At 43.7% G+C, this 12,044-nt stretch overlaps 1 protein-coding gene across 4 annotated transcripts in view; it reads left to right on the forward strand.

The window, feature by feature from the left end:
- The first annotated feature begins 203 nt into the window (after window positions 1-203).
- The window catches only part of LOC138747605 (phosphatidylinositol 5-phosphate 4-kinase type-2 beta), a 105,608-nt gene continuing 93,767 nt past the window's right edge, over window positions 204-12,044 (forward strand). For all 4 annotated transcript variants that reach the window (XM_069906979.1, XM_069906980.1, XM_069906981.1 and 1 more), the window contains exon 1: window positions 204-338. In XM_069906979.1, the coding sequence (XP_069763080.1) occupies window positions 213-338 (126 nt within the window). In that variant the 5' untranslated portion in view covers window positions 204-212. The remainder of the gene's footprint in view (window positions 339-12,044) is intronic.

Raw genomic sequence — 12,044 nt, forward strand, 5'->3', positions numbered from 1 at the left:
ATTTGCTTCTTGCCCTCGAAATGCACCATCAGGGAGAGGATTTGTGAAGTACAAGTGCTGAGAAGCAGACCTGCAGCAAAAGAGGCACACTGCAGCAGGAGAACATAAAGATTTTCTTCTTGGTGTTTAATTTTTTTTGGAGGGGGGTGGGAGGTTAGGGGGGGGAGGGTGTGGGTGGGAGGGGGGGGGGGATTTCTGTTTTTGTACAAAAAATGGCAGCCAACTGTAGTGCCAGTAAAACCAAAACCAAGAAGAAACATTTTGTGGCTCAGAAAGTGAAGCTGTTCAGAGCCAGTGAGCCCCTGCTCAGTGTCCTGATGTGGGGAGTCAACCACACTGTAAGTAAAATCAGATCTACCCTTAATGTTTTGCAGCAATAATTGATTTCTGTGTGCATTGAAATAGGAATAGAAATAATTGCATCTGCTCTTGAGGGGCTTGGAATTCCTTAACCCTTTTTGCATTGATTTGAAAGCAGGAGGAGTAAACAGAATTAATTTTTAATTTGAATTTATTTCTTTTTATTTTGCATGAATGTTGAAGGAGGGGATGGATCTGAAGGCTTGCCAGGTTCCAAGAGGGGAGAAATCTCCTTCAGGGATGAATGGGAAGCAGATTGAGATGTTGCTGATGAATATTTTAACTAATCTGGTTGCAATTCTTTTTAAATCATTTGATTTTTAAATAAAAAGGCAAGGAGGGGTGTGTGTCAACCATGCAGAGGGGGGAGGCCAGCAGCTCGGGCCTGGGGTACGAGTTTGGTTCCAATAAAAGGGGACAAGCTAGTAATGTGAGGGGTTTGATATTAGATGATGGTTGCAAAAGGGGGGGGGGGGGTCGGCCTCCGTTGGTTGCAAAAGGGGGGGGGGGGGGTTCGGCCTCCGTTGGTTGCAAAAGGGGGGGTTTTATCGGCTATTTCAGCTTTATTCCTTCCTGGTGTTTTGGCGCCGGGTTTTAACTTGAGTTGCGATCCGGCCTCGGCCCGTTAATTCCCCGCGGGTCCCCCTCACACAAGCTTCATCCACAACCCCCCGCCATCAGTGTTTTACTGATTTCTAAAAAACCGGCCGTCACCCTCATCTCGCGCCCCCTGCCCGTTCCGCGCTGGGGAGCCCGGCCGCGGCGCCTCGGAGCAGGGCGCTGTCCCTTAGGCGAGGCCGAGGCTTCTGCGGCCTAGGTGGCCTCTCCGCTCCTTAGGCACCCAACCACACTGGCTCAATTACATTTTTTATGGGGGGGGGAAGCGGCAAAGATTTAAAAAACCCCAGGGGATTAACAACAATTAGCATGTTTTAGGCTGGTGTTGTGCAATTGTGGCTGAGAATTGTGATTTTGGAGCCAATGGTTTCTGTAATTTCACAGCTAAAGGCCTGATTATAACAGGGTTTGGTCCAGTTTACCCTATGAAATGTCCAAAAGTTTATTTCTTTTCCAGTGTCTTCTGTGTAGTTCTGGGAGGCCCACTGCTAAACTGGTATAAAAGTTCCTGATGGGGCAACCTGCTGCCAGTGTGGAGATGCTTGAGAGATTGTCAGTCAGTGGAGACAACTCTATAAGCATAGATTTGTGCAAGGCGAGTGGATTAAGCTAACACAGACGTGGGGTTTGTGCATTTCTACTTTTATTTCGGTTCACGGAAACCCGTGCTTCAGCCCACCCAGTGCACGCCAACCTGATCGCGCCCATTTACTCTGGTCCCATTTTGTTCTCCCACCAGCTCCCTCCCCCACCCACGTTCTACCAGTCTTCTGCACGCTGGGGATAACTGACAATACCTACGTCACCGTTGTCCCACACCGTCCTTGGGACCTGGGAGGAAATTAGAAGAAGAGCTGGAGGAAACCTACCTGGTCACAGGGAGAGCCTACACACTCCGCGTGGACAGTCTGGAGTTTGAGATTAAACCTGGGTTGCAGGGGTAGTGAGCCAGCAGCTACTGTATTCTCGCTATACAGTAGGAAAACAGTCTAGTCAGCCCACCAGTATTATCTGATAATTAATGCAGATTAATTACCTGTATTAATCTCATCTTTCAGATTTATTGTCAGAGTACATACGTGACATTACATACAATCCTGAGATCTTCTTTTCCTGCAGTGAGGCAGAACTACCACTTATTGGTAGTGCAAAAACCTGGACTCAACATACACATGTAAACTAATAAAGGTAAACAAATTGTAAAGAGAGAAAAAAGTTCAGCGCGTTGCCCAAGCTCTTGACCATTCAAGTGCTCAGCTTGACACAAATGGTGTCAGCGACTCTCTCAGGCAGTGTTTTCCAGGTACTCACTGCTCCCTGAGTGAAAGAGGCCCCCCTCCCCCTCTGATCCCCTCCAAATCTCTTACCCTTTACCTTCAGAAAGATTTTTGTCCTAGTTTTATTCAGCTCTGAGTAAGAGGAAACATTTCCTGCAGTCTTATCTATGATTACATTTTTTTAAAATAACTTCAGGTTTATTTTAAAAAGCAAGTGTTTGGCAAAATTGTGTAATTTTTGTTAGTAAAACTTAAGTAAAGGCATCCAGCAACTTTTGAGGAATGCAAAATTGAATTTGGTACTAATAATTTGGTTAATTGGGTGTAATTGGGCTGAAATGGCCTGTTACCGTGCTGTATGTCTAAAAAAAAATAACAAGTCTTGTTAAGATTTTAAAATTTACTGTCATCTGCCAAGTAACTCCTGTCACACCACTCACTCCTCAAATTGATTGATCGTTTGTCAGCAAAAGTGTTTTGGAAGCCATGTAAAGCATTAAACAAAACAAATGAAAATTTAAAGAATACGTTCATTCCTAGCAAGGAGTTTTTTTTTCACATAGATCTTCAATTTGTGTCCTCTTCTGGTAAGCATGCTTTGGAGAAAAATGTGATGGTCCTTGAGAAGGTCCAGAGGATATTTAACAGCATGACTCACAAGAGGAGGTACTTTAGTCACAAGGTTAGACTGAAGAAGCTGGGTTGTTCTTTGGAGAAAATTTGGTTAAGGTGTACAAGATTCAGAGATATGGTTAAGGTATCCAAAGATAAAATTTGTTTGTTTTTACTGATGGTACAAGGGCTAGAGTACACAGATTTAAGGTAGAGGGAGGGAGGAATGGTGAAGAAAACTTGTATGCAGTAAGCAGGACTGATCTGAGATAAAAAATAGTATTTGCTGGAAAGACTCGCAGACCAGACATCATCTGTGGATACGGAAACCGTTAATGTTTCAGGCTGATGACTTTTCATGAGAATTGATTATCATTCACTCAAGATCCAGGTGGGCTGTTGTGAAATTCGTGACTCAGCAGGGACAGTCAGTGATTTCTCAGAGCTGCACGAAGACTTGCCCCTCGGGAAGTGGTAGAGGCTGGAATAGTTATGACGTTTAGAAAGCATTTGGAGAGGTATGTGAACAGCGATAATTTTGAGTGATATGGGCTGAGCAGGCAAGTAGCACTAACACGGATGGGAACTTTGGTTGGCATGGATGAGTTGAACTAAAAAGTGCCTGATTCTGTACTGACCAGCTCTTTGTCTCTATCAAGAGATTGATGATTTTGCAGTTTTGAAGGGTGGGGCTACATTATGAAAGCCAGCTGTCTCTCCAGTGATTTAGGAAGTTGTTTTGGATTTTAAACAATTAAAACAATGTCTGCTGCATGCAGTGTTAGTGACTTCTCGATCTAACCATCCCTCCATTTTGTTCTTGGTCCTCAGTGTTCCCTTAAGCGTCCTGAATGGGGAAATGTAGACCACCACCACAGTGTGGACAGGAAGCATTAACCAAACCTGTCATAAACTCCCTATTTTTAGCCCCGTTGACTGTCTCAAAGGCAGAAAGACCATAAGATATAGGAGCAGAAGGAGGTCATTCAGCCCATCAAGTCTGTTTTGCCATTCCATCATCAGCTGATCCATTTTCCCACTCAGCCCTATTCCCCTGCCTCTCCCCATAAACTGTGATACCCTGACTATTCGGATAGCTATCTATATTTGCATTAAATATACCCATCGACCTGACCTCCACAGCCATCCGTGACAGCAAATTCCAGAGGTTCACCACTCTCTAGCTTAAGAAATTCCCATGCATATCTGTTTAAACGAGTGCCCTTCATTCCTGAAGTTGTTCCTTCTTGTCTTTGACTCCTCTACCCTAGGAACCTCCTCTACTATGGAAAACAGTCTAAAACAAACTGAGAGGTGATTTCATGTTGTTTAGACTGGCAGCCCATTGAACCATCCATAGCCCTTTTTCCACTGGCATCCCAGTTAATTGGCTGTGCAGTGTCCCAGGATAAGAAGCCGAACTGTGCTATTTCCACTGGGCCACCTTTAACTGGGAAACTGACTGCTTTTCCACTGAACACAACTCATTCCTGGGGATTGGAGGGTCTACCTTTGAATGGAATGGATGGAAGTAGCCATTTTTCCACTGGTTTGATCAGCTGATGCCAGGGATTTGACAAGGGGTAGAGTCTGTTAATCCCGGCATGATTGGACATCATTTGACACCGACGTGCTGATTGTTTTCCTTTTCCACTGGACCCTCAACTGGTTAATTCCCCGTTAATCCCTGGGAAAAGGGCTAGAGGAAACAGAACAAGGCTGGAAATGCTCAGCAGATGATGCAGAATCATGGAAGATGATTCAATCAGGTCAATAAAGTGAAATATTTAGCATGTTTTAAGTTTGGGAATTAATACTAAATAGGTGCTTGATGGTCAACATGCCATGGTGGGCTGGAGGGCCTGTTTCTATGCTGTATGTTTCTCTGAGAGGAAAGTGGAGAGGAAAGAACAAAGGGAATGTCGATGATAGGATAGACACAGATGGCATTGATGCCAGCTGAGAGGATGGTGATGGCTAGCTAATCGTAATTGATCTGTGAGGAGGAGATGTTGACAACAGGAGAGGGTTGAAAACAGTGTTGGAACTTTGAGGTGCAGAACACAGCTGTGGCTGAAAAGAGAAGGTGCAGGAACAATTCCAGAAAATTGGGTGTTAAATGTTGATAGGGTAAAGCTGAGTTAACACTGAAGGTTGATGACCTTCGCAAACTGATGATCTGAAATTGTGGAATTAAATATTGGGTTTGGAGGGCTTCAGTGTGACTTGATGGAAGATGAACTACTGCTCTTTAATCTTACTTTGGGTATTGTTGGAGCAAAGACAGAGGTCACAGGGGTAGTTGGATGAAGAATTAAAGTGACAGGCAAGTGAAATGTCAAGGTCACCCTGGATGGAAGGAGATGTTCTGCAATCATCTCATGATCACAACACACAGGAGCAGAGTAGGCCCCTTGGCCCATTGAGTCTGGCCTGCTGTTCTAATCATGAACTGATCCACCCTCGCACTCAGCCTCACTCCGTGGCTTTCTCCCAATGACCCCTGATGCCCTGACTACTCAAATACCTGTCAATCGCTGCCTTAAATACATCCAATGACCTTGCTTCCACAGTTGTCTATGGCAACAAGTTCGGCCGGCAGACTCATGACTCTCTGACGAAAGAAAATGTTTCCGCCTCTCTGTTTTAAATCGATGCCTTTTTATCCTGAAGTTGTGCTGTCTTGTTCTAGAACCCCCCCTACCATGGGAAACATCCTTGCCACATCTACTCTGTCCAGTCCTTTCACCGTTCAAGAAGTCTCTATAAGGTCCCCCTTCATCCTCCTGCACTCCAAAGACACTTGATGCCCTGACTACTCAAGAGCCGCAATCATTCCTCGTATGTGCACAGTATTCCATGTCGTCTCACCAGTGCCCTTCTATTCCTCTAGAAATGAATCCTAACATTGCATTTGCCTTCTTCACCACCAACTCGACCTAGAGGTTAACCTTTCGGGTATCCTGCACCAGGACTCCTAAGTCCCTTTATGTCGATACACTTTCCCTATTGTATTTCACCTGCCATTTCTTTTCCCATACTCCTTATCCATCCAAGTCTCTCTGGAGCCTTTCAGTATCCTCAGCATCACCCGCCCTACTACCTATTTTGGTAACATCTGCAAATGTAGCCACAAAATCATCTATTCCATAATCCAAATCATTTATGTACAATGTAAAAAGAAGTGGTCCCAACACCGACCCTGCGGAACACCTCTGGAAACTGATAGCCGACCAGAATAGGATCCCTTTATTCCCACTCTCTGTTTCCTGCCGATCAACCCATGCTAGTATATTTCCCTTAATTCCATGGGCTCTCATCTTGTTGAGCAGCCTCATCTGTGGCACCTTGTCGAAGGCCTTTTGAAAGTCCAAATGCACAACATCCACTGCATCTCCCTTGTCTATCCGACTTGTGATCGCTTCAAAAAAAGTTGCAATCTAAGGTGAATTTGCTTTTTCTAATGTAGTGGAGGCCACAGCATGAGAACTTAATGCAGAATGCTGAATTGAAAGAAGCAAAAGTGAATTAATAAATAACCTAAAAGCACTGTCTGGATCCCTGGATAATGGGGAAACAAGAGGCGTTACATCTGCTGCAGTTGCACAGGAATAATGCTGTGAGAGGGAGAGTGTTGTTGGTAGAGACGACATTGGGAAGAAAAAAAACTCGATACTTGAAGTTCTGAAAAGCAAAAACAAATTTCCAGCACCTGTGGATTTTTGCTTTTTGAATTGTCTAGCTTGGTGGTTTGATCATGGTGTCTGAAGGAGGAAGGATGGGTACACCATATTCTTCTCTGACCAGCTGTGATGACACTGAGAGGAGTGAAAAGTTAGAGAGCAATGCATGAGAGTCACTAACAAATCTCATGGTTATGATTTAGGAGAAACACCCTTGCATCAAGAAGTTAGCGCACGGAGCATTTTTGCCACATAGGAAAGTTGTGGAATACTATAGATGTAAAGGGAGATTAAATAAAACACATAAAAGTACAGGGACCCATACATTACTGAGGAGTTGCATTCCCAGAAAACTGTCCATGTTGCGATTATTGTTAACATTCTAGGTTAAGTGCATGCAATGTGGGAGAAAGCAAATTCAGCTGAGATGGCAATTTTTAATGTGAAGCCGCATCATCTGTACCTGCGTCAGGAAATGCAATTTACTTTTTCACAAATTTCGTGAGGACATATTTTTATTCTGCATCTCAGATTATTTTTGGTAGTGAATTGTGAATTCCGTAAGGGCAAATTTCTGTAGCCCATTCTGCTGGGATGAGGTGGAGGGTGAAGATGATCACCCAGATCAATTGACCCAAGTGACCTGCCCCTGTTGTAAAGAGATGTTTTGTTTCATTTAGAAGTTATCTTTATATTCCCAGACTGCTTTGAAAGATGTTGGGATGATGGGCGCGGGTAATCATCGCAATCCATACTAGCGTGAGTGAGCGGACTTGGTTGATGTGAAACATAATTGGAGTATCCAGCAATTAGTTTTGTGATGCTTGGGGAATTGCGTCAGCTGATAGGAAGGAATACCAGCAGAATTTCACTTCCCCTATAAGGTAATAATAATCTTGATAGACCTACAAAAGGCTGTTTCACTGGGGATTGAGAGTTGATCCAGCTCTATTTGCAGCAGTTTCATTTTTACATGGATTAAATAATGTTTCACAGTTATCTTTAATGCACGGGCATGTGTGAATCTTGCTCTGGAGTTTGACAGAACTTTTAAGTCACAGAAAATATTGGAAAGAAAAACTCAGAATGTCAGTCATCAATGAACTGTGGAAAGCAAAAACGTCAACGTTTTGGGTCTGTGGCTGGTGAATTCCAATGAGCGATTGCAGACCCCAGATCCTTGATGGTTCCATTTTCCATAGATGCTGCTTGAACTTTTTTCAACCAGGTTTAAAAAGAATAGTGCTATATACAAATAACTAAATAAAAATAAGTACATTCAGCAAGGAAACAATGATAGAAGTACTGACAGGGCAGTGTGAGTGCAATACCACTCAGCGTTGGGATTTAAGGTTCAGCAGGGACACAACCTCGGGAAGAAGTTCTTCAGCCTGCGGGTTCGAGAATGAAGGCTCCTGTAGCACCTACTAGATGGGAGAAGAGTAAAAAGTCCATAGTTTGGGTGTGATGCCTCCTTCACCCTGCCCAGACAGCGTTCCTGATAGATGTTCTCAATGGTGGGCAATTGGATGCCAATAATCCATTGGGCAGTTTTCACCACCTGCTGGAATGCTTTACGGTCTGATACAAGACAATTGCCATACCACAGTGAGATGCCATAGGTAAGTAGGCTCTCAATGGTACAGTGGTAAAAATCCATCAGTATCCTGGGACAGAGGTGTACTTTCTTTATGCTCTGCAAGAAATAAAGGCGCTGTTGTGCCTTTTTGATCCAGAAGGAGGAGAACAGGGACCAGGTGAGATCATCGGAAATTCATTGGACACCAAGAAATTTGAAGCTTCATACACGTTCCACCACAACTCCATTGATGTAAATAGAAGTGTGGCTTCCAGCATGCCTGAAATCCACAATGATCTCCTTGGTCTTCTGAGTGTTAAGTGCCAAGTTGTTGTTGGTGCACCACATGGCTGTCTCATCATCCCCTCTGATCAAGCCAACCACCGTGCTGTCATCTGCAAACTTTATTATGGAATTAGAACCATATACCGGAACGCAGTCATAGGTGAAAAGGAGGTACAGGAGAGGGCTCAGCACACAGTCCTGGGGTATGCCAGTGTTCAAGGTGAGAATGGAAGAGAGAAGATTGCCTAACTTAACAGATTGGGGACTGTTAGTCAGAAAGTCCAAGATCCAATTACAGAGGGATGAGATGATACCAAGGTGACGAACTTTAGCGATCACTTTGGAGGGAATCACAGTATTGAATGTCAAACTAAAGTCAATGAACAGCATTCTGACAAGAATTGGAGCTGTTCAAGTGGCTCAAGGCAGAGTGAAGTGCCTTGGAAATGGTATCCTCAGTCAACCTGTTGATACGATGGGAGTCCAGGGTAATGGGTAAACAGAATTTCAAATGTGATAAAACCAGTCTCTCAAAAAACTTTGCAATGATCGGAGTGAGTGCAACTGGAGAGAGTCATTCGGACTCGTGGCAGAGGTACGCTTCAGCACTGGCACAATGGGGGCAATCTTGAAGCTCATGGAAACAACTGTCTGGGCCAGGGACAAATTAAAAATGCCCATGAAGACCCCGGACAACTGTTCTGCATAGACTCTAAGCAGACGGTCAGGAATACCATCCAGACCAGCTGCCTTCTGTCCATTCACTCTACTCGGGGTGGCCCAGACATCAGTGAGGGAAAGTGAGAGAGGCAATTCATCAGGTGGAAGATCCACTTTGAAGGTGATCTCCTTGTTCTCTCAATCAAAACGAGCGTAGAAATAATTAAGCTCCTCAGAGAGGGAGGCACAACTGGAAGGGGGCACAGTACTAGGTGGTTTATTGTCTGTAATGGTCTGTATGCCATACCACTTGCGCCGGGCGTCCGAGGTGTTGAAATGCTCTTCGATCTTTTTTTTGTATGTATGTTTAGCCTGAAAGATTCCCCTCCTTAGTTTGGCCCTGAATTTTAAATCACCATCTTTCCACTTGGGCATCTAAGTGAGCCACAGAGGTCAAGTTTATTTTCATTTTACAACCTGATGAAACAGCTTTCTTCAGTCATTGATACAAACACGTAGACACACAACCAGACATAACGCACATACAGTCAAACAATATGCAGGACATATTCACATATACAAATAAATACATAAATATTTTTTTGTGAATATATAAGTCTCCGATCGTTAATGCAAGCATTTCCTTAGGTCCTTCACCATTCTCACTGCCCGTGGGAAGAAGCTGTTCCTCAGCCTGATGGAGCTGGCTCTGATACTCCTGCATCCCTTCCCCAACAGGAGCAGCTGAAAGATGCTGTATGTGGGGTGGAAGGGGTCCTCAATGATTCTGTGCTCCCTCTTCAGACAACGATCCCGGTAGAACACGTCGATTGGGCGGGGGGGGTGGGGGGCGGGCGGCGTAGACTCCATTTATCCTCTGTAGTTCTTATGGTCCTGTGGATTGGCCTCCAATCCATTTCTCTGCAGCAACTGTACTGTGATGCAGCCGGCCAGGATGCTCTCGATAGAGCTCCTGTAGAAGGATGACATAATAGTGGCTGGTAACCTTGAAAATGAAAACACTTCCCATCAGATCTCAAGAGGAACTTGATTGTGGCATCTTGGCATTTCTTAAAACACGGTTATATTATTCCCCTTTTGTTCTGTTTTGTGATTCCTTGCAGTGTGTAAAAGGTTATAAGACTTGGTAGAGAAGCCTGTAATAATACCATTTAATAATGACCAACTCTGCCATTTCCTTTTGCAATATCATATTCTCTCCTAAATGAGGCTTTTATTCTGGCTTGATCCATCTGGGGTAGTGTTGGCTTTTAGCAACTTGAAATGACACAATAGACCCACTATATTGAATTATTTTGTGTGGGAATAGTCGTTCTATTTCAGTGTTCAGTGCTGTAACTTCAGAAACCATCTTATCTTTTCTTCATCTGTCTTGGTGCAGCTTTAATGTTGTCTTACTGAGCCAGTTCATAATGGGTTATAAGACTTTTTTGGGGGTGGGGGGAGATTGTGAACTGTTTAATATTGACTGCAACGTTCAAAGGATAAACTAAAATAGAAATAGTTAAAAATAAAACAGCAAGGGGCGATTAATGTTAAAATGTCTACAGCAGATTGCAAGCTTCAATGTAAATGCCTGACTCAGCATGGTTGTAGATTGAGGAAGGTCTGCGGGAGTTTTATAAAGGCTCCTACAGATCAATAAAGCAATGCGAAACCTTTGGTGAGATCAGCAAGAGTCACACCTACAGTATGTGATGAGGAAAATTGGAATTACCTATTTTTGTGGTTTTGTCCAATCTGAGAATGCCCCAAAAAACTTTATAGCCAAATGAATAACTCTGTGGTGCAATAAAGGAAACTTGTCACCTGATTAATGCTGCAGTCAGCAAAGTGAAAGGACCAAATAATCTACCGGTAATTTTGATCATGTTGAGTAAAGACTTAATGATCAGGACAATGGGGAGAGCTCCTTTGCCCTTTTAAGTCTTGATATCTTTTATCTCCACCTGAGAGAGATGAGATGAGGCATCAGTTTAACATCTCATCTGAACTTGGCAGCACTCCCTCTGCACTTGTGTATCAATCTAGATATCAGGGAACAAACATAAGAAAAAAGAATAGGAATCGGCCATTTGGCCCTTTGAGCTTGCTCTGCCATTCAATAAAATGCTAGTTGATCGGGCCGTGGACTCGGTTCCACCTGCCTGGCTTTTCCCCATAACCTTTCATTTCCCTGACTTAGCAGAAAAATCTCTGCATTTGCCTATATTCAATGAGGTAGCCTCTGCTGCTTCCCTGGGCAGAGACTTATCATGTGTGGTTGGACCATCACTTTAAATGGTTCTTGCACCAATGTTATGTAAAACAGGGAAGGGGAAGAAAGGAATTGTTTTACATTCTACTTTTCATGTTAACTCGAGTGACAAAGGATTTTGAAATTTCACCAGTCCCAATGTGGGCAAAAATGACATTGAGTTCCCAAGATTCCTCAAGCAGCATTGTCAGTAAGATAAATAATTGTAATAAGGACTTCCCTGTGCTACTCCAAATTGTGCCACAAGATCTTTTATGTCCTCTTGAGAAGGCAGGTGGTTTAACAGCAGTGTCACTCTAGCTTATGCACTCATGTTTCTGAATGGGCTTAAACCCTCAATTTTCTGCCTCAGAGGTGAAAGTAAATGGAGCCAATTCTGGCATCTAAGATGCAGAAAGCAGTCATGAAATGATAATTAAAAAAAAAAAATTAGACATATACCATGGTAACAGGCCATTTCAGCCCACAAGTCCGTGTTGCCCAATTTACACCCAATTAACCTACAACCCCCGATACACTTCGAATGGTGGGAGGAAACCAGAGCTCCCAGGGAAAACCCACACAGACGTGGGGAGAATGCACAAACTCCTTTCAGACAGCGTGGGACTCGAACCCCAGTCCTGATCACTGGCATTGCACCAACCATGCCACCCCATTAATTTTGTGGGTTATCAATCTCAACCTTGAGGTAA

The sequence above is a fragment of the Narcine bancroftii genome, chromosome 12 (genome assembly GCF_036971445.1).
Source record: "Narcine bancroftii isolate sNarBan1 chromosome 12, sNarBan1.hap1, whole genome shotgun sequence".
NCBI classification, from domain to species: Eukaryota; Metazoa; Chordata; class Chondrichthyes; order Torpediniformes; family Narcinidae; genus Narcine; species Narcine bancroftii.